Source organism: Musca vetustissima, unplaced genomic scaffold (assembly GCF_032173495.1).
Source record: "Musca vetustissima isolate MV318-11 ecotype Yass unplaced genomic scaffold, APGP_CSIRO_Mvet_v1 utg2694, whole genome shotgun sequence".
NCBI lineage: Eukaryota > Metazoa > Arthropoda > Insecta > Diptera > Muscidae > Musca > Musca vetustissima.
Genome location: NW_026884399.1, coordinates 60268 through 84613, shown reverse-complemented (window position 1 = coordinate 84613; position 24346 = coordinate 60268). Strand labels below are relative to the sequence as shown.

At 33.1% G+C, this 24346-nt stretch overlaps 1 protein-coding gene across 1 annotated transcript; it reads right to left on the bottom strand.

The window, feature by feature from the left end:
* Positions 1-6634: 6634 nt before the first annotated feature.
* Positions 6635-16463, bottom strand: LOC133331390 (23 kDa integral membrane protein). The gene is made up of 5 exons (XM_061539785.1): positions 16398-16463; positions 7284-7442; positions 7056-7214; positions 6788-6988; positions 6635-6722 (listed from the first exon to the last, which is right to left on the bottom strand). The coding sequence occupies exons 1-5, from the start codon at positions 16455-16457 to the stop codon at positions 6651-6653; spliced, it is 651 nt and encodes a 216-aa protein (XP_061395769.1). The 5' UTR covers positions 16458-16463; the 3' UTR covers positions 6635-6650.
* Between the last annotated feature and the right edge of the window lie 7883 nt (positions 16464-24346).

Here is a 24346-nt window from a genome sequence, read left to right as displayed (position 1 = left end):
CCTACTACTAGGTATGATCGTTAAAAACTGAATTTTTTAGAGGATTTATGGCATTTTAAATATGAGTGTTTTTCTGTGAGAGTAAAATGGTCAATAACGGGTTAAGTGTGAACGGATTAAAACAAAGTTGTTCCAAAGTCCCAATGGTAAATTTTGGCAAAAATTTGTACAGCGTACCAATTTGACCATTGAAATCGGTCCAGATTTATATATAGCTCTCATATATATTTTCGTCTGATTCATCGGGCTTGGCTGCAGCATACAGGCGTACGCTAAGTTTACCTCAAATCGGTTCAGATTTATATATAGCTCATACATAATGTTGCTTGATTTCCATCAAATGGCGCAGCAAATATTCCAAGTCTGCCGGATTTCCATGGAATTTTGCATAGATTTCGAATGTTAAGCTTGCACTGCATGTCACATATCACATTGTCCATCTTATAAAGTAATAAGACAAACAATGTGTTCCCGATTTTACTCAAAAAGGCAATAATCTTATTAAACCGACATCTTCAGTACATAAGTCCAAAAACCTCATGGCAAATTACGAAACATCCCAGTCTTATCTTCAACTCAAAACCATGGAAAACACCGTTGATGCTATGAGAAAGATACGAACCTCGATAATACGTATTATTGGGTAATCCAAACTGTATTTTACAACTCGTAGTGTATACTATAATCTGGATATTTGCCTCTATTTGATCATTATAGTCATTCATTATATTTTATGAGTATTTTTTATTGGAATCGTACCACGGCTCAAAACTACCGTTAGAATAATGAGCCGTGAATGAGATCACACAGTGAAGAGATCACACAAAACTTAATATATTTTAGTGAAAATTTTGCCTATTATTTTTAAAGTTCATATTTTTGCAATGTTTTCTATAAAACACAAATTTTTTTAAATTATAATTAAGCTAATAAATTAATAACATTTTAAACCAATTTAATCCTTACAATAAACTTGATAATCGGTAGACGCAAGTGCAGGTAATGTGGTATGCTTTGAGTAAGCTAGAAAAAAACTAGTACAAGACGAAATCTCATTACTCTTTGGAAGACATGTCCTCTACTAATATTGCGACAGTCTACCATGAATCGCAAGGGGTAAAAAACGAAGGCTACCAGTTCTAACAACTTCTCCATACAAAAATGTAATGTTGCTATGCATTGACGAGATTATATAATAAAATATTTAAATTGAACTCTACTTAAAAAAGTTAACAATTATTTCCTCTAATATTCGAAATCATTTTTTCGCACTGTTATTTTAGAACTCTATGCGGTTCGCTGAATAACCAACTTTCGGAATGTATAATTCACGAAGATTTTTCGGTTTACTGTGTGTGAATACAAAGAATTGATACAGGTTTGATAGCATACTTTAAGGCGAATATAATATTAGATTTTCTGTCGCTTTGCTCATTTCGATTTGCACGAAATTTGGTACAGCCTAATCATTTAGGTCTAGAATGATGTCTGCCAAGTTTCGTGAAAATCGGTCCAGATTTAGATATAGCTCCCATATATAGTTTCGTCCGATTTCATGTAAATGGTGCCCCAAAGTCCCTATATATCCTTCGATTTGCACGAAATTTGACATAACGTACTGAATTAAGCCTAGAGTGATGTCTGCCAAGTTTCGAGAAAATCGGTCCAGATTTAGATATAGCTCCCATATATAATTTCGTCCGATTTCATGTAAATGGTGCCCCAAAGTCCCTATATATCTTTCGATTTGCACGAAATTTGGCATAACGTACGGAATTAAGCCTTGAATGACGTCTGCAAAGTTTCGTGAAAATCGGTCCAGATTAAGATATAGCTCCCATATATAGTTTCGTCCGATTTCATGTAAATGGTGCACCAAAGTCCCTATATATGATTCGATTTGCACGAAATTCGGTACAGCGTAATGAATTAGGCCTATAATGATGTGTGCTGAGTTTCAAGAAAATCGGTTCAGATTTAGATATAGCTCCCACATATAGTTTCGTCCGATTTAATGTAAATGGTGCACCGAAGTCCCTATATATCTTTCGATTTGAACGAAATTTTGCACAGCGTACTGAATTAGGTCTAGAATGATGTGTGTTAAGTTTCTCGAAAATCGGTTCAGATTTAGATATAGCTCCCATATATATTTTCGTCCGATTTAAGGTAAATGGTGCACTAAAGTCCCTACATATCTTTCGATTTGCACGAAATTTGGCATAGTGCACTGAATGAAGTCTAGAATGATGTGTGTTAAGTCTCCTGAAAATCGGTTCAGATTTAGATATAGCTCCCATATATATGTTCGCCCGATTTAATGTAAATGGTATACCAAATTCCCTAAATATCCTTCCATTTGCCGGAATTCGGCACAGCGTACTAAACTGGGTCTAGAATGATGTGTGTAAAATTTCTTGAAAATCAGTTCAGATTTAGATATAGCTCCCATATATAGTTTCGTCCGATTTCATGTAAATGGTACATCAAAGTCGCTATATATCCTTCGATTTGCACGAAATTTGGCATAACGTACTGAATTGAGTCTAGAATGATGTCTGCCAAGTTTCGAGAAAATCGGTCCAGATTTCGATATAGCTTCCATATATAGTTTCGTCCGATTTCATGTAAATGATGCACCAAAGTCGCTATATATTTTTCGATTTGCACGAAATTTGGCATAACGTACTGAATTGAGCCTAGAGTGATGTCTGGCTTTTTTCGTGAAAATCGGTCCAGATTTAGATATAGCTCCCATTTATAGTTTCGTCCAAGTTAATGTCAATGGTGCAATAAAGTCGCTAAATATCCTTCTATTTGAACGAAATTTGGCATAACGTACTGAATTGAGTCTAGAATGATGTCTGCCAAGTTTCGAGAAAACCGGTCCAGATTTCTATATAGCTCCCATATATAGTTTCGTCCGATTTCATGTAAATGGTACATCAAAGTCGCTATATATCCTTCGATTTGCACGAAATTTGGCATAACGTACTGAATTGAGTCTAGAATGATGTCTGCCAAGTTTCGAGAAAACCGGTCCAGATTTCTATATAGCTCCCATATATAGTTTCGTCCGATTTCATGTAAATGGTTCACCAAAGTCTCTATATATCTTTCGATTTGCACGAAATTTGGCATAACGTACTGAAAATCGGTCCAGATTTAGATATAGCTCCCTTTTATTATAGATTGATTATAAGTAATTGACGCACCAAGGATCCAATAGGCTGATAGGAACAAAACGTTCTGAAATTAGTATAATCTAACCTGTGACAAGTTTGTTTGAAATCGCTTAATATTTGGATAGAGCTTCCATATATATTTTCGCCCGTAAATTGGGCATCAAACTCCTCATGTTAGTCAGATTGACATCAAAGTTTGCACAACGTACAAAATTGAGCATAAAATTACGTAGTTGCGTTTTCTAGAAGTACAGACATAGCCCAACGGATGACCTATTTATATTTGTTTGAAGTCGATTTACATACTTTATGGATAGATCTAGGTATATTCATATTTAGATAAATATCACATATCTTATTTCATCCAATTTCATGTTAATAGTCCTGTTTAATATACCCATAGTGGTGAAGGGTATCATATAGTCGGCCCCGTCCGACTTTACTACTTTCCTTACTGGTTTTATTATGTTTTATGAACGGAGAGCCTCAATGAAGAAAAGTTTCCAAACGGAATTAGCATAAAATAAGTAAAAAAAGTTTCAGTAGGTGTTGCCGACATATATATACCCTTAGCCTATGGTTTAGGGAGATCATCGGAGTTACACACAGGTTTTATATAAGGTATATGTTTTGAACATTATATAAGGTATATGTTTTTATCAAAGAGGTTTCGGATTTAATATTGATCAAATCGGGGTTTCAATTCTCTTCAAATACAATTTTTGAGTTTATATAACATTGAACCTTTTTGGGGGAGATACCAGACGAAGTGGACCAATGGGTCTCATCTTCGGACTTGGCTTGGTAAAGTTATGGTTGTGCAAAGTTAGGTTCAAATCGGATATTCCGTTCGCATGATATTATAAAATTAATTTTTAACACAATTTTTACCACTATGTGGGGGAGGTACCAGAAGGAGTGGAACAATGGGTCCCATCTTCGAATTTGAACTAATTTCTTTAGAAATATGATGTGCAAAGTTTGGATGCAATCGGATATTCCCTTCGAGAGTTGACGTGCGCACCAGCCAGTCAGACCATTTTGCGGGGATGTACCAGAAGGATGGACCAATTTTCCACATCTTCGAACTTCTACTAAGTTTGGTAGAAATATGATGTGCACAGTTTGGATGAAATCTGATACTCTCTTCGAGAGTTATCGTGCACACCAGATCTTTATCAAAACAGGCATGCTTATTCTTTGGTCCCTTCTTTATGTACAATTTCGCGATGTGCGACCAGAAAAAACGAAAAAAATACATATTTAGTCGTTTTCATCCCCTAAATCTTGGCCAGAACCAATCCTATATGCAAAATTTCGTGAAGATTGGTCTAAAACAATGTTTACAAATTATAATGGACAGATGGATGGACGGGCACACATGTCTAGATAGACTCAGCCAATCGATATTGACGATCGGTATACTTAACTCTTGGGGTTGCACTACGCTATAATATCCGATAAAAATTACTACAGGAAAAAAACAAAAATATTATATTAAAAACGTGTAACTTCAAATACATGTATTTGAAGACTTAACAGCCCTACCTAAAATTCAGCTAGCTCGTTCGACGTTTTTCACCACAAAAGTAGAACGCATGTATTTATATGAATGTTACCGAAATATGTCGAGCGTACAAAATTTCAAGCTGAACAATTTCAACTTTGACAGAACGTGTTTTTTATTTTATTCTTTTGTTGAAAATAAAAACAAAAGATTCAGAAAAAACGAAATTTCGAATGTAAACATAAAATATTTGGATTAATTTAATAAATTTTCAATTTTGTTTTGCGGCTTGTATTATTCGCTTGAATATACATATGTATTCGACGTATTTGGGTAATACGGCCGTACACAACATTTTCCAAAAGTGGGGAAGTTGAATTTTTCTGTGCGCCCCTCTTTTCGACGGCGGGCTTGATTGCCGATCACTGGAACATACAAATCTCAAAACGCAAGTAGGAAGTTTACAATGGGGCTGCGGTAAGAACTAAGATTATTAACATCGCTACAAAATTTACTAAATGGTGGACCTGAGAAAATTATTTTTTTGGAAAATCGCAAATTTTCGACCACAGGAAAATAGGAAAGATCTTGACCGATTGGATTTATCCTAGTTCATACGATATCAATGTAGCCCCAGAAAAACGTTTTAAGTTTGCAACCGATATACATTCAAGAGTTTTTGAAGAAGACTTTCTTGAGGTGATATATATAGTTTAGTTTTTATAGTTTTCATTCAATACAGTTTTTTGCTTCTCCTACACAATTATGCTTTTGTTAGTTACGCCTTTTTTGATTCTTTACATTAAATATTAGGTTGGGGAAAAATAAATCCATTAGGCCAGTCGTCGAAAATGTCGATAAAATCGGAAATATGATCGAAATTTTACCTACAAAATGTGAAATTTAAATACATACTGAAAAAACTTTTTGGTGCATGTAATCAAAGAATCAATGTTGTAATTCTTATTAGTACTTCTGCGTAATGCTATATGCGCTTTTAGTTTGGTTGTAACTCAACCCGTTTTCTCAAAATCAACTACCATGTCAAAGTAAGAAAATCTCAAATTTTACCTTCAAAATGTGAAATTTACATACATACTGGAAGTGGATTATTTATAATGAGTTGCTTCCATATGGCCAAACGCTATATTCTGATCTGTACTGTCAACAACTGGACCGCTTGAAGATTGCAATTGACCAAAAACGGCAAGAATTGGCCAACAGGAGAGGTGTGGTGTTCCACCAGGACAACGCTAGCACACACATCTCCAGTGACTCGCCAGAAACATCGTGAGCTTGGGAAATTTTAATGCATCCGCATTCAGTTCAGACCAAGCGATTATCATCTTTTTCTTGCATTGCACAATTTCTTTAATGATTGGTATCTAGGGAGGATTGTGCAAACCGACTACGACGTTTTTTTGCAAATAGAGAGCAGGACATTGCAAAACATGTTAAAGTACTATAGTTAATAAAAAAATAATGTATTTCTTTTTCCCCAACCTAATATATCATGAGGGAAATGCCTTTTTTATTCTTCTCTGCTTACTCAATTGATTTTTTTTTTTTTTGAACTAGTTATTTTGCCTCTACTGTACAATGGTGATAGATCTGAACGTCAATAGCATTTATTTCCGGAAGGGGAATTCAAATCCCTAAATTCATGAACCGGTTTTTACGGTTTTTATTCAAATTATATGTATACCTGTTCTGGACCTTGTCAAAGTAAATTCTTATATTGTCTGCAAATTTAAATTATTATCAAATTTTTATTCGATCCATTGAAAAAATAAATTCAATTCATGCTTCTTGTAAATATTAAAAAAGTACAATTTAATAAAAAAAGTTACAAAATTTATTAATCATTGTTAACAAAGATATTACATTGTATCATTAAATAAAAAAAAACATTTAAGGATCGAATTTATAGGATATCAAATACAAAAAAACAGGCATTTCTAGTAACGATAACGCTTGTTTCGGCTGTTGAAACGGAATACCAAGTAAATGGAAAAGATAAACAAAACGGCCTGAAATGATATGAACAGATTCAATAAATTGTCCAAACATACGTTTCACATCAATCTCTACTTACGGTGACAGCAATTACACCCCATTCGCTGGATGTTTGATATTTTGCTAAGCTGAATATTTTATTCTCACTGGCTGTAACACAACCGACATTATAGAATGCATGTGCCGAAGTGGAAGCATCATCGGAATAACAACTGGCTGGCAAAACAAAGCGACCATTTCTTTGATAATCGGTTGGGCCATCAAGTCCACAACATTTGAGCTAGAAGAAAAAAATGTGTTTTTAAATCCATTTGATGTTTTGTTTACCAAAAAGTTATGTATTTTACCGATTTCTGGGTAGAATCCATGGCACCGGGGGTCTTCAGTTCCTCATCCCATACGGCTTTAATGGTGCTGCGAATGATCTTCTTGATTTCATCTGTGGAAGCTGGTTTAATTTTATTGTAAATTTGACCAATCAAAGAGGACAATATAAAGAGGGCATACTGCAGAAAATAGATTTTAGATTTTTTTTATAAATTCAATATTCGTTAAAAAACAAAAAATTAACTTACAGTGGCCGTCATACAGACATGTTCATGGCAAATACCGCAACAACCCAAAATGGCAGCGATCAAATTAATGGCACCCATGGCAATGATTATGTACAATTGTACAATGTTTGCCGTTTGTAACAAGGTAACACCGAAAACGATCAGAACAATTCCAGATATCTGAAAATATGAAGACAAATGAACAAAATGTTTTGAAATATTTTTTTTCGAGAAGGTTAAGTAATTTTTGCATTTAACTTTTATTTTAATAATCTCATAAAAGCTACTGTAAAGAAGGCTCAAAGGCTCCTCCCACTCACTACACATCATGATATCCTACCGATCAGCACCTTCGAGAGAGAGTAACAAACTAGATATAAAGTATCAGTCGATGTTGCGACAAATATATACCCCAAGCTTATGACACATATGTAGTATACCTTTATTCTGGCATTTGTATGATATTTTGGTCAATTTTTTTCATGACAGGAAAATCGTGTTTGACAGATGTCCAGTTCTATAATTCTGAAACCACGATATGGAGAACTCTGTATATCAGAAATAAATTCTATGTCGATTTGGCCGTCTTCGTTTAAATCAAGATAGAAATCGCAAATTTTTAAAATATAGTTTTGGCATTTTTACACAATGGGATATATCGGCTATACTCCTCATATAACCATACTTCTTTATTGTCGATAATTTGAAGGTTTTGTGAATTGGTCGGAAATGGTTGAAAATCTGGTATGTTTATAAGAATGTTTTATGATTAAGGTCTATGTTTCGACATAGCCCCATATAAAGGTTCCGCCCATTTCCAACAGAAGTGGCATAAATTTGGCTTTCAGAATTCTCGTATAGTCAATATGTTGAACGTTTTGGGTGTATTTTCAATGTAAGTGGCTTATCGGTTTATTAGAATGTAAAACAAAATAATCTTTACAAAAGAATTTTAATATAAGTCCATGTTTTTACAAAGCCTCCATTTAAAGTTACCGCCCCATTTTGGGTATTGATCTATTAATGGAATATTTTGCACTCAATTGAAGTCTGTACAAGCTAACCAAGCTCAGGTTTTGTTGGAGATCATTATCTCAAATTTCAACCGGAAAAATTGTTAAATAAAAAAATAAAAAATATTTGCAGCCGGAATAATAGCATAGAAAACAATATCGCCTGAAATGTTTTTATGTGCGAGTGTCCTCCAAGATAAAGTTCACGCAACAAACGTCGTGTTTAATATTTTTTCCCTACTCTTTTTGCATTTCCGACTTAAAAAGTTTTCTGAATATTTAAAATTATGCTTTTTATTCTGAATTCTTAAATATTCTGAATTCTTAAAAGCATAAAAAATATCATTTAAAACAAGTACATTCTCAAAATATCTAAAAGTGGGGCTATTGTTATATGGGGCTATAATAAAACGGAGATCAATATTGATATTTTTTGATAGTAAGATTTGACAGCCAATGGAAATATAAAATTGAAACCGTGTTCAAAATTCAGTTGAAAACCGTGTTCAAAATTCTCAAAAAACCGACTTGGGTCAATATTAATAATTTTTAGTGCGGAGATGTGGTGACTGTTGTCCTCTAATCAGTGAAGGTGGTGCAAGTATCGTGAAATATTACCCATGCTCAGAACATTGGTCCGTTGAATGTTGCGGTTCAGTGGTTTAATCACATTTTTGTAAAACACAATATTCAAATACTATCGCTTATAATATACATCAGGAAATTATTGAAAATTACAACCAAATTTATTAATTGGTCATTTTTAAGTATTCTATGTTTGATAAGAAAAATGAAAAGAATTTGGGTGTGTTCAAATTTGAAATTCCTGCTACTCAACTGGCTGAACAAAATTAAATAAACAAAAACATAAGCCAAATTTGTTATGTGCTTGTTTATTTATTTATATAAAAATTAATATTGAATCGAAAGAAAAAAATAAATTACTTCAGCAGAATTGAAATTTTATTATTGGTTTATAAACAAAATTTCAGATTTTCGATAAATCTTGATATTGTTGATGACGATGATTATGTATTTAACACTTTCACCAATACCACCATCAATTTGCCACTTTTTAAAATTATATTTAAATACATTATAACATTTGTATACGATATGTATGTATGAATATCATATGTTACCATTTGAGGATGAAGATCTCATTGTTTGTGTGTTTGTTCTCATTGTTTTTATGAATTTCATTTCACTCACCGTGACTAACAAACGAATCCTAAATTTGCTGCTTCAGACAAAAGTTCAAGAGCGTTGTAGACAACAGCAGCGACGAAAGCAAAAATCGGCACAAACGGCCATGAACCGACCTAAAAATTTATTTTTTTGAAAAGAAACAAGTGGTTTGTTTGAATGCCTTTGACTTGAAATAATCAGTTAGAAATTCATGCAGGTTCTGCACAATCCTTATTCAATTTTATATACAGTGAATTTCTGTATGCATACCATTATATACTTTCTTTCGAAGCATAATTATAATAATGTCTTTAGTCCTGTGCATTTTCCAAATATCTTTATTGTTATTATTACTGATGACCTAATCAAATATTTTCGGGATCTATTTTTCATATTGATATTTAAATATATAGCATTAAATGATCAGATAAAGTAATAACAATCTCCTTGTTCATATGTTCAAATTTCGAATGAAAATCTCAAGAACTCGTAAAGATATAGCCGATTTATTGTGTCAGCATCAAGTGACGGCTGAAGGGCTTCTCAAACTTAAAACGCGTTTTTCTCTAAAATTTTTTTTGCGAATGGCGGGCACGATAACTCAAAAACTAATAACCCAATCGATTTCAAATTTTTACACGTTTCTCTGTGAGTGTATAGTTATCGTATGAACTAGGATAAAGCCAATCGGTGAAGATCTTCCTTATTTTTTAACTTGGGTTTTGGTAAAAAATCGGCGATTTTCCAAAAATATTTTTTCAAAGGTCCACCATTTTGTTAATTTTGGAGCGATGTCAATAATCCTAGTTCATACGAGAGCCAGACATGTATTCTTTCTAACACCGTTGGAATTTTTGGATTCCGATGTTCCAGTGAGGAGTTATCATGCCCGCCATCAAAAATAAGGACTTTTCTTTAATTACAAAAAACAACAACAAAACAATAACAAAAATTTTTTGTAAATTATTTTTCTTCTATTTTAAATCTTCAATTATATATGTGCAAAGTTACAAACCTTAACAAGCATTGGTTTTGATTTACCAGCCCATTGAAAGTCTTGAAAAATTAAAATCGCGAATGGGTGGGGTTCCCTTAAATGAATTTTTGAATTTTTGTTTAACATTATAATATAGAACCAGTTCAACAAACCACATTTTGATGATATCTTTTTTAACAGTGCAGGAATAAATGTATATTCAAATATTTATATAAAAAATTAATAAAACAAAAAATTCAATTTGTTTTCTTTGATTTGACATTGTGATGCAAATTTGTCAGCTAGAAAATCACGTGAATATATGACTGAACAGAATACCATTATCATCTTCATATAATAGATAAATATAATAGGAAAAATATGACGAATCAAAGTTGGACCAAGTCGACTTTATTACACCCTACATATATGTAAGTTACTCATAAAAATCTAAACCCGTTCTCACAAATTTCAAAAAACTTCATTCTTGAGCGGGACGGTATGCATGCATTAATCAAATCTGAATGGGATTTTAATCAAATCTGAATGTGATTTCCATCAAATCTGAATGTGATTTTGAAACAGGTCAAATTTGAAGATGAGCTGTAATTTAGTCATAGTGGTATAGTTGGTATAGTTTTGGGTATAGCTTACAATGATTTTCAACCGAATAGGTTACTCTTATGGACCCGGGTCAATTTACCCTCCACCATAGATTGGATACTGTATTCAATTGGGCATTCCGTTTGTAACACTTCGATCAAATTACAATAGTTTCCATATTTCGTTTCATTCCATTTTAAGGGGACCTCCCTTATTCTCGGTTTCAAATGATTTGAATTTTGAATGTCCCAAGGATGTCCCTTTAAAATTTTAAGTGAAAATCTCCACAACACTTGAAGATATAGCCGATTTATTGTATAAGCAAGAAGCGACGGCGGAAGTGATTCTAAAACTTTAAACGCGTTTTTCTAGAAAGAGTTTTTTAACAATTGCGGGCACGATAACTCAAAAACTAAAAGCCCATTCCGTACATTATTCTGTACGTATTTAGCTTTTCGCCTATCTTATAGTTGGAGTTTATAAGGATAGTTTCTTTAATTTTTACCGGCAATAACACAAAAAAAAATGTTTTTAGGGATTTGGAAATCTAAATTCCGTCTTCCACAAAGAATGAATTTGAATTCTCGTTTCAAAAAAATGGTTTCAATAGAACGATACCGAAATTGTTTATTTGTGTATTCACATTTCCCAATATTTTATAATAGAAAGAATAAATAAAAAATTTCCCAAAATTTGTATTTGTATAATGCATTCAGTTCAATAATTATGAAATGTTGAAGATGTCTGCTGTTCTATATGACATAACAATTGTCAACAAGTTTGTAATTAATTATAGGATACGTGACAAACATTAAAAACAATTTAATCATTACAGACCATTACAATAAATGATTATATTAATAGCGCATATACGAATTTACAAAATTAATTGTATTGATGGTTATTTGAATTCGAAGCATGTAAATCGAATGTAATAATTTTGAGTATATGTACTGCACGCGTACTTTTCAAGTTCATTTCATTGAAAATTAAAGGCAATCACACATCGAAGCGATATATCAAGGATAAGTTCAAGATTACATTTTTTGTGATATCATAATAATTGCAAATTGCAAATTGGATTTATCACATTTTTGTAATAAAGGTTTTAATGTAGTTCCAGCTTTCGCAACAATGTTACAAGCGGGTTATGTATATTCGTTGTTTCGTATGGCAAAATCTCTTCTGGTACATTATTTCCAACATTGATCCACTAAAGATGACCCCATAAAACGGTGCTACATATCGAAGTCGATGTAATTCGGAATATCGAGGTTGATAACCATGTTCAAGTTATGACATAGCCCCATATAAGGCTACAGCCTGATTCTAACTAGTTTGATTCATATTTTATATTCGGATTCGATTTCCACGTCATTGTTAGCATTATTCACCAGTTACGACAGTCTGGATCAACATTGTCACACATAATCTAATTCAAATGTAATCAAAAATAATTTAAAAAGTCCGAATTCATCGACAAAGAATAAAACCAGGGAAGTTCGAATAAATTTACAAGCTCATTTCATTTACTCATAATCACCAAGCCGCAGAGCTATTTTTATTTCACAGTAAATTCAATTACTGATGGTAAAAATATATCATTACACCATGAAAGAGTTTGTTCTCCATATAATTGTAAAAAACCCAAACCGCTATAAATAATAAATATAGTCCATTACAAAGCGTATAATTTAAGTTTTAAATCGTTTAATGGTTAGTTTCCCTCCGTTTACTCGTACATAGATAAGGAGGTGTTAAGGCTGCCAGCTATTTACCTAATTTTGATTATATAAAAAACCCTTAAAATATTTTCAATATACAGCTCAAAATACTAAAATGTCAAACTATAATTTGCAAAAACGTCTCTACACACAAGCTAAATTACATAAATTTTATTGAAAATATGGCTAAAACCTTCAAAATATCGAAAATCGGTGCATACACATTTTCGAACTTTGAGGGCTACTATATATTACTGGTCTAATAACGCAACCTAAATTACATAAATTTTATTGAAAATATGGCTAAAACCTTCAAAATATCGAAAATCGGTGCATACACATTTTCGAACTTTGAGGGCTACTAAATATTACTGGTCTAATAACGCAAGCTAAATTACATAAATTTTATTGAAAATATGGCTAAAACCTTCAAAATATCGAAAATCGGTGCATACACATTTTCGAACTTTGAGGGCTACTATATATTACTGGTCTAATAACGCAAGCTAAATTACATAAATTTTATTGAAAATATGGCTAAAACCTTCAAAATATCGAAAATCGGTGCATACACATTTTCGAACTTTGAGGGCTACTATATATTACTGGTCTAATAACGCAAATATCTATCATTAATAAAGGTTTTATTGTTTTTGAATGTATGCTCTGGTATGATTTCTATAAGGGTTATCCATTTCGTTGTTTCAAATATATGGGGCTGGAATTCGATATCTATCAAATTAAGTTATTAATCCATACAACGCCACAGATTTGTCCTTCAAAATCGTAAATTTAAAATTGAACCCTAAATATTTTATTAAAAAAAGCTATATTAGAATACAATTTAATTTTAGCATGAAGCTAGGATACAAAAAAAAAACAATTGAAAAAGCGTTAAATTCGGCCCGGCCGATACCCTTCAACATAGGTATACTGACAGATACTTGAAATGAAAATATAGGGAACATACCAAAAAGTGAACGTATGCCGATAATTCTACAAACCGGTTTATCTAAACCATTATGTACTCCAAATACAAATTTCAGAAATTTTTAATGAAAACCCCAAAGCGTGGACTCAAATTACTGCAATTTCAATTACAAAGTTACATAGTGTAGGAATTAGCGAATGTTTGGGGGTTATAACTTTATGAGGGTTATGCCTATTTAATGATCGACATATTTCAATTTTGAACCCAATATTTTTGTTTTGTGTCTCAATTCTTTCCTTCAGGATGTATAATATATGGGAGAGAAGTCTAAATGCTGGTCAATATATTTCATTTACGTCAGGTTCGAGTTTTTTCATCACGATTTCCTTAGAAAGCGGCATGATTACAACCGATGGCTAAACCGTCTTAGAATTCCATAATTTTTACCCTACAAACTGAATACTTCGAGTAATGAATGGGGGTACCGTTATATAGGGGCTACCAGAAAAAGTGGACCGATATTTATAAGATTTAGTGGAGACAAAAAGAACCAAACGTACAAATTTCAGCGAAATTTCGGTGAGTTACAAACGGCATGACAAAATTAATATACCCTCCATACTATGGTGGAGGGTATAAAAATAAAATCATTAATTGAAATTCCCAAAGGAAAACCAAGGTGGTTGCTGACTTGTACATGAATCGCCCTGATGGTCCTATGTCGTCTAGGGAAAAATTTGCAGAGGGGTTGGGGAACATCTAAGAGATCCCTTTAACAAATAATCTAATAAGATCCCTTTAACAAATAATTAGAAAAGTTTGACCCATTCGGAAGATATAACGAAATGACTATAATTATATATATATATAAATTATTAGTAAAAACACCCGAAAAATGAAAAATTACGGATAATTTTATAGCAGTTTTAATCAAGAAAAGATAAAAATGTATCCGGTTATTGATTGTAGGGTTGAAAGGATAGTGGAGCCAAATGAGTTAAACCATTTGTTTTCCTTTCACTTGGCAGTCTGACATTTACGAAAATATACCGCTTAACTACCCCATTATCAAAAACTACTACAAACTGGTGATTCTGCCACAGCAACATGGCAGAAAATCATGGTTAACATACTCGTTAAACACAGTTAACATAATCGTTACACATAAAACATAATTTAAAGATACTGGAACGGTTACAATATTTAATTTGAGATTTTCAAAATCCTCAAATAATTACATCCAGAAAAAGTTACTGTTTGGTGCGTTGTTTGATCCGAAGGTGTGAATGGACCTTACTTCTTCGAAAACGACGATGCAACTACTGTCACCGTCAATTCGTAGCGTTTTTGTAATATGATAAACGACTTAATTTGCCTACTATTTAAAGACTACAATTTGGGGAATATGTGGTTTCAACAAGACGGTGTCATATACCACACAACTCGAGCGAATATGGCTTTGTTGCAAGAGACTTCATGGCTGCGTAATTTCCCATCGTAGCGTTATCAACTGGTCGCCAAAATCATACAGTTTGACACTATTCGACCTTTTTATGGGCATACGCGAAATATGCAAATAAACCTGCAACTCTTCAGCACTTAAAGATAATCATTCTCAAGTTATGGCGGTTATGCCGCCAAATCTGAGTGAAAAAGTTGTCGAAAATTGCCTCAAAATAATCAATGCTTGCAACAGTTCGCATGGAGGTTAAATTATGTTGTGTTTCACACATAATGTCAACGTTCAAACTTTGTAATAAAAAATATATATCATGAAAAGATTATGTTTATTTACGTTTACATTTGAGGCCGCGAAATGGATAACCCTGTACTTCCTCATACTATCACATCAATTGTCGAAGCACTTTTTCCACATTGGGTGTCATGTCAGCTTGCATTTTTCACGTGACAATTGAATTCATATCAGTCGTATAGGATGTTGTCTCATCGTCGTGATATGTTCACGTGTTAATAAAATTTTTATTTTGCACTAGATTCCCTGAAAAGGTCACAACACATGGTCGTAGGTCAAACCCCACTGATCATGCTTTGGCTACAAAATGTCAAACATTCCAGTAGAAATGTCAAATGAAGTCAGGCAACACTTGGTGATATCTAGGCCTCAAGATAGATCTAGCGACCAGGCATGTTTATATATTCGCCATACTGCTCACATATACTACTAGGTAAATTCGAATTATATGTGAACATTTAATAGACGATAGAATATTTCCCTTATCATATTTAAAACCTAGTATTTTGTTTACATTTCGAACATAACACCATATGTAATAATTTGGATATTTATGGGATCATGCTTATAAATATGTATAAAATAAATATACATATGTATGTACATATGTGTTAAACATCCATAGCAAAATACAACATCCAAATTGTTTTGTTCCCTGATGATTAATATTTAAATAAAAAAACAAGAAATACTTTCAAACGTACATACAGACAGACAGACAAACATACATATTATTTATTTGTATTTCTAATAAAACGAAAAGATTCTCAATATGGCCTAAAGATGATATCATCAGCATCACCTAGTGGTTGAGGTAATTTTTGTTAGCAAAATTCGTAAACGTATTTGCACATCTAATGCCAATCATAGCTTTATTTGTCCTAAATAGTATTCTTATATAATTGTATTGATTGTGAGATTTAATAAAAACACAGTTTAATACTTACACCATAAATAACATTGAAGATATTTAAAATGCACTTCATGCAATCCGATGTACAACCCATTTTGACTAAATTTTGAAGAAGAAAAAAAAAACAAAAACAAAAGTGAAATTTAATTTAATATTTCGATACTTTTTGATTGATATAAAACTGGTTTCAATGATTGCGGAATTTTGATTGTTTTAGTTTTTTATTAAATCACAATTTTTTCACTTTTTTCTTGTGATTTTTTTAAACACAAATGCCGAGACAAAATCAAGTCGTTTCGTATAGTATTTGTTTTAAAATATCCAATGTATATATGTTTTTGTTTTGTTTATATACCAAAATGTTTTTATTTGTTTTTGCACGGATTCGTTGTTTTATGCTGTCACCGTTGGAAATCAAACGCGTTGTTTTCAAAATTGTTTTTTCTTATTTGAATCGATTCAAACAAACGAATAAAACGCCAAAATGTTGCGGTTGAGTGGGAGCAGACACGTCTACTTTCGACGATCGTTTTGTATATTCTGAAGTTGTCTGAATATCGTTGTTTTTGATTTTGGAATTCTCCTTACCATCGGTGGCAGCGGACAGTTGTGGTCGACAACGCTGTTGAATTCTGTTAGCCCGTCAGCAAATAATGTTTGTTAACAGAGATACAATGTAAACCAGTAAGGAAAGTAGTAAAGTCGGACGGGGCCGACTATATGATACCCTTCACCACTATGGGTATATTAAACAGGACTATTAACATGAAATTGGATGAAATAAGATATGTGATATTTATCTAAATATGAATATACCTAGATCTATCCATAAAGTATGTAAATCGACTTCAAACAAATATAAATAGGTCATCCGTTGGGCTATGTCTGTACTTCTAGAAAACGCAACTACGTAATTTTATGCTCAATTTTGTACGTTGTGCAAACTTTGATGTCAATCTGACTAACATGAGGAGTTTGATGCCCAATTTACGGGCGAAAATATATATGGAAGCTCTATCCAAATATTAAGCGATTTCAAACAAACTTGTCACAGGTTAGATTATACTAATTTCAGAACGTTTTGTTCCTATCAGCCTATTGGATCCTTGGTGCGTCAATTACTTATAATCAATCTATAATAAAAGGGAGCTATATCTAAATCTGGACCGATTTTCAGTACGTTATGCCAAATTTCGTGCAAATCGAAAGATATATAGAGACTTTGGTGAACCATTTACATGAAATCGGACGAAACTATATATGGGAGCTATATAGAAATCTGGACCGGTTTTCTCGAAACTTGGCAGACATCATTCTAGACTCAATTCAGTACGTTATGCCAAATTTCGTGCAAATCGAAGGATATATAGCGACTTTGATGTACCATTTACATGAAATCGGACGAAACTATATATGGGAGCTATATAGAAATCTGGACCGGTTTTCTCGAAACTTGGCAGACATCATTCTAGACTCAATTCAGTACGTTATGCCAAATTTCGTTCAAATAGAAGGATATTTAGCGACTTTATTGCACCATTGACATTAACTTGGACGAAACTATAAATGGGAGCTATATCTAAATCTGGACCGATTTTCACGAAAAAAGCCAGACATCACTCTAGGCTCAATTCAGTACGTTATGCCAAATTTCGTGCAAATCGAAAAATATATAGCGACTTTGGTGCATCATTTACATGAAATCGGACGAAACTATATATGGAAGCTATATCGAAATCTGGACCGATTTTCTCGAAACTTGGCAGACATCATTCTAGACTCAATTCAGTACGTTATGCCAAATTTCGTGCAAATCGAAGGATATATAGCGACTTTGATGTACCATTTACATGAAATCGGACGAAACTATATATGGGAGCTATATCTAAATCTGAACTGATTTTCAAGAAATTTTACACACATCATTCTAGACCCAGTTTAGTACGCTGTGCCGAATTCCGGCAAATGGAAGGATATTTAGGGAATTTGGTATACCATTTACATTAAATCGGGCGAACATATATATGGGAGCTATATCTAAATCTGAACCGATTTTCAGGAGACTTAACACACATCATTCTAGACTTCATTCAGTGCACTATGCCAAATTTCGTGCAAATCGAAAGATATGTAGGGACTTTAGTGCACCATTTACCTTAAATCGGACGAAAATATATATGGGAGCTATATCTAAATCTGAACCGATTTTCGAGAAACTTAACACACATCATTCTAGACCTAATTCAGTACGCTGTGCAAAATTTCGTTCAAATCGAAAGATATATAGGGACTTCGGTGCACCATTTACATTAAATCGGACGAAACTATATGTGGGAGCTATATCTAAATCTGAACCGATTTTCTTGAAACTCAGCACACATCATTATAGGCCTAATTCATTACGCTGTACCGAATTTCGTGCAAATCGAATCATATATAGGGACTTTGGTGCACCATTTACATGAAATCGGACGAAACTATATATGGGAGCTATATCTTAATCTGGACCGATTTTCACGAAACTTTGCAGACGTCATTCAAGGCTTAATTCCGTACGTTATGCCAAATTTCGTGCAAATCGAAAGATATATAGGGACTTTGGGGCACCATTTACATGAAATCGGACGAAATTATATATGGGAGCTATATCTAAATCTGGACCGATTTTCTCGAAACTTGGCAGACATCACTCTAGGCTTAATTCAGTACGTTATGTCAAATTTCGTGCAAATCGAAGGATATATAGGGACTTTGGGGCACCATTTACATGAAATCGGACGAAACTATATATGGGAGCTATATCTAAATCTGGACCGATTTTCACGAAACTTGGCAGACATCATTCTAGACCTAAATGATTAGGCTGTACCAAATTTCGTGCAAATCGAAAGATATATAGGGACCGTTCACATTAAATCGGTTAAATATATATATGGGAGCTATATCTAAATCTGAACCGATTTTTCCCAATTTCAATAGGGTTCGTCCTTGGGCCGAATAAGTGACCTATGCCAAATTTCATCCAATTCGGATCATAAATGCGACCTGTACTTTGTTTACAATTTTACATGGACAGACGGACGGACGGACGGACGGACGGACGGACGGACGGACAGACGGACATGCATAAATCGACTCAGAAAGTGATTCTATGCATATTCTCAAAAGGAACCATGGGTCTAACTCGATTATTTTTGCCTGTTACAAACATATGCACAAAGACATAATACCCTGTACCACAGTGTGGTGAAGGGTATAAAAATTCATAATTTATGGTTCTGACTTAATAAAAAGCTCGCTTTATAAAAGCTTTTTGTATAAAATGTGAATCATTGATTAACGCTGAATTTACATGCGAATCTATGGTTATACCAGAATACCCGATTTTTATAATGCAAATCACTTTTTTAAATTTAAACCAGTGTCGTTTGTATGTATGTATGTATTAGGAATATGGAAGGACAAGCTGGATCAACGTGATTGTCTTTGGTACACTATTTAAATTATATTGGACAAAATAATATGTGGGACATATAAACTTGACTTGGCTGAAATAGCAATTTTAGCGACATAAATTATTTCCCGACAATGGATATGTGAAAAAAGGTGGGCCACGCCCCCGACATGTTGGGTACATTTTTCAACGAAATTGGCTGTAATTCTTATTTTGGATTCTCATTGCATAGAAAATCTCCCTACCAAAAATATTGGACTAGTTTCGAAATTTTTTGGGATTTTGCGCGCTTCTTTTAAAAGAATTTGCTGTCTTTACGTATTTTCATTCAATATTGTTCAACTTTATCAAGTAGTCCACATACAACGGTGACTCCGAAATTTCGGTATTAAGGGGAGTTTGGTCACTTTTTCATCAAGTTGGCTGTAATTTTATATTTTGGCTTCCCATTTATAGGAATGACTCCAGTCATAAGTAGGGGCGGATCGAAACGATCTAAAGTATTTTCCAAAAAAGTTTGTTAAACTAAACTGTGACCGTTTCGTCTAGCAGACACGCAGCTCAAAACTAGGATTGATTTTTCAACATCCATTGTACACAATACTTCATGTATCTATCTATTTTTTTTTTTTTTTTTTTGATCCTGAATTTTTAATTTTTAGCATGTCATAAAGCAAGGGTATTTTACAAACAATTACATATAAATAGTTTCTGCAACACTTTGTTAATTTTTAGTTTTACTCCACGAAAAACGATAAAACTATTCAAAATCTCGCAACAAATACAATAAAAAAAAACACCATCATATGTACGAATAATTTTATATTCTTATATAGTAAAAATCAGTAAGGAAAGTTCAAAAGACGGGCGGGGACGACTATGATACCCTTCACCATTTTGGGTACATACAAGATATACAAGAGAATCGGGTGAAATTAAATGTGCTACCTACATAGATGTTTGAACAAATAAAAACCATACACATAATATTCTGAAATCTATAAAAAAATTGAATGTCAATCGGGAAGACTTAAATTTTTGGACGGATTTCAACAAAATGTCAAACTGGACTGAATTCAGTACGCAGTGTAAAATTTTGTCTAGATCGGACCAATATTGGAAGTGTGGTGTACCATTTACATAAAATCGGGCGAAACTATATATGGGAGCTATAACTAAATCTGGACTGATTCCAACAAAACTTAGTTTACGTCAATCTAGACCTAATTCAGTACTCTGTTCAAAATTTTGTCGCAATCGGACCAATATTGATTGTATGGTGCTCCATTTACATAAAATCGGACGAAACTATATATGGGAGCTAAATATAAACCGACAACCGACACAAAAAAACATGGACGGACAGACAGACGACATGCATAAATCGATTCAGAAAATAATTCTATGCATATACCATGGATCTATCTCGATTCCTTGTGCCTGTTACAAACATATGCACAAAGGCATAATACCCACAGTGTGGTGAAGGGAATAAATACTCAACTCTAGTAATGGAATTCATATTTACCAAGATTTTTTTTCAAAAATATATTAAAAAACAGTTTCGTAATTTTTTTTCTAATAAAGCGTGCTAAAATCATTGTAACCATTAGCAGCTTTTTGTTGCATGTACAACAGTTTAGGCAACAGTTAAAAACTTTTTTCGATTATTTCTTATCAATATTTGGAAAATGTAAAGTTAAAAGGACTTCATTTATGCCTGGTAAAAATAATATGTTGTACAAAGTTTGGTTAAAAGCGGACAGTCCGTTCCCATGATATTGTGGACCGATATTTCCCATGAGGTTAGGATGAAATCGGTTAATCGACGGACATTTGTAATTGGACTCCAAATTATCTGAATCGGATTTGGTCTAAAGAAACATATGGTACAAATCTGTGTTGACCATTATAAAACCATGATTTTGAGGTTATTGTCAAGCTGACCCAAATAAGCGGTATATTTTCTTCAGCGTTTTCCGAACACATTTGTATAGACAATCCGATCCATTGCTTCATAAACCTTGTAAATAAATCGAACTACATAAAAAGAAAAAAAGCCCAATACCATCCCAGTAACCTTGCAATACAGGGGCATGAGCCTTTCATTTTTGGACTTTCTCACGGTAATTTAAATCTCACTTTAATATTTAAATTGGTATTTTTAACAGCTTTAACAATTTGTTGATCAGTACAAACTGATGTTCTTATGCAGTCTTCCCCCGTGGTGAACTGTCACCAGTGTTGCCAAAACTCTGTTGAGAAAAAATGCTAAATTTTGTTGAAAAAAATGCTAGAAAGTTCTAGAAATTTTAAAAAAGTGCCAGAAAAAAGTGCTAAAAAATGAAATGAACAAAATTATTAATATGTAATAATGAAATATTCATCAGAGACCCCATTTATTCTTAAAGGCTACTCCTTGTCGATTTAGCCATGCCGGTCCGATTGTGGTCGCAATATTGAAAACAAAGCATTGGAATTTTGCCCTTATATTGCACTACTCCTAGGATATTTGGTATTGGAGTCTTTTTTGGGTACACCATAACCAATATTTGATTTTTTAAGGTTTTGGGCACATTTTTCAACCTAATATGCGGTTTTGTATTTCGGATTCTCCCTGGGTAGACAGTCTTATTACTAAAAATTATCAACATTGGTCCACTTTTACGCGTAGCCCTCATAAACACGTTTTACAAAAAATCTCCTTATCAGAAATTTTAAAAAAGAGGTACATATTTAGGGGTAGCTGGGTAGCACCCCATTACCCCAAAGTAACTGTAATTTCACATTGCTGGATTTTGGAAGTTAGCATACGAAGACAATTATCAAGCAATTTCAATCAGACACCCTTTCGAAATACATATGGAAGCTATGGCTTCATCTGCACCAATTTCAACAAAACGCAATAATAATTCTAGTCTCAATTTGATACGCTATACAAAATTTCGTGCTAATCGCACAAATTTTAGAAATTCGGTGCACCATTACTGCAAAATCGGGTGAATATATATGTACATTTGGGACCAATATCAAAATCTGAACCGATTTTTCCGAAACATTTCACTCATCATTCTTGACTCAATTCAGTACCCTATTTACCTAAAATCGGCTATATCTAAATCTGAACCGATATTCATGAAATTTAACATAGATCTTTTTAGACTTAATTCAGTACCATATGCCAAATTTCAAGCAAATCGTAGGATATATAGGGACTTTGGTGCACCATTTACATAAAATCGGACGAAAAAATATATGGGAGCTACATATATCGAAATCTGGACCGATTTTTTCAAAACTCACCACCCATAATTCAGTACGCTATGCCAAATTTCGTGCAAATCGAAGGAATAATAGGGACTTTGGTGCACCATTTACATTAAATCGGACGAAAATATATATGGGAGCTATATCTAAATCTGAACCGATTTTCACGAAATTTAACACACGTCTTTCTAAGCTTAATTCATTACCCTATGCACAAATTTCGTGCAAATCGAAGGATATATAGGGACTTTAGTGCCCTATTTACCTAAACTCGGACGAAAAAAAAATATATATGGGCAATATTGCCAATTTTTTAATATTCCATTTTCAAAAAATCAGCTTTTTTTGTTTTTGTGGCACATCAATGATTTTTGGTACAGATATAGAGAAAAATGTTCTGACTCCGAAACCGTTCGCGATCAAATTTTTGGTCGATGCGCGCAAAAGTTATCGAGGTTTTAATTTTGGGCATAAGAAAAAAATCTTAAAATTACGCCGTTTATTATATTGACCAAAAACGCTGATATATATCTTCCTCCGTAAAATAAGAATATGAATATATTATAATAATCACGATAAAGTTGCACATCTTCGCGAAATATGAAAAAAATAAAAAAATATAGCAGATTACATCAATATTTTCATTATATTAATGACATACTCACACCGGTTTCTAAATCAAAGCGACAACAAAACAAGATATTGAGGAAAAATATTTGTTTTTGGTTCGAAAAAATAATGTCATCATATTTATTTTTTTAATTGTATACACGAAATTTCAGATAAAAAATGTTGGGGTTATTCTGCTATTTACCCGAATTTCGCCGAAAAATTTACATATATAATAATAATCAGTTTTTGTGTATAAGTATACGCCTTGCGGATTATATCAAGACCCTTCCGTTAAATCTTAGAATTCTATAAATAGGAATAAATCTTAAAATAAAATAATATTATGAAATATACATTTTAAATTGCGTGTAAATCGCGTAAATCTCAAAATCATTTGATGCGCATGCGGTTTCCAGGAAGTACTGAAGTTTATCTTCCAATCCATATTTTTTTTTTGCGAAATTTCATTTGACGGCACGTTACATTGAAGTACCCAAAAAATTGTAAAACGCGAATAATTTCCGAAAACTCCATATGCCATTAACGCGCATCCGATTTTGGTGTGCACCCTAAAAAAATACATCGATCTATACCATTTCAATGTGGTCCATTAAGAACCATGGATGTGCCAGTAAAATCTACTTTTGAGA

Excerpts from the sequence above, each read along its gene's own strand:
- LOC133331390 (XM_061539785.1), bottom strand. The coding sequence starts at position 16,457 with ATGGGTTGTACATCGGATTGCATGAAGTGCATTTTAAATATCTTCAAT. Across the intron at positions 7,215-7,283 it reads ATGTCTGTATGACGGCCACT|TATGCCCTCTTTATATTGTC; the intron begins GTAAGTTAATTT and ends TATTTTCTGCAG. Across the intron at positions 6,989-7,055 it reads TGGATTCTACCCAGAAATCG|CTCAAATGTTGTGGACTTGA; the intron begins GTAAAATACATA and ends TTTTTCTTCTAG.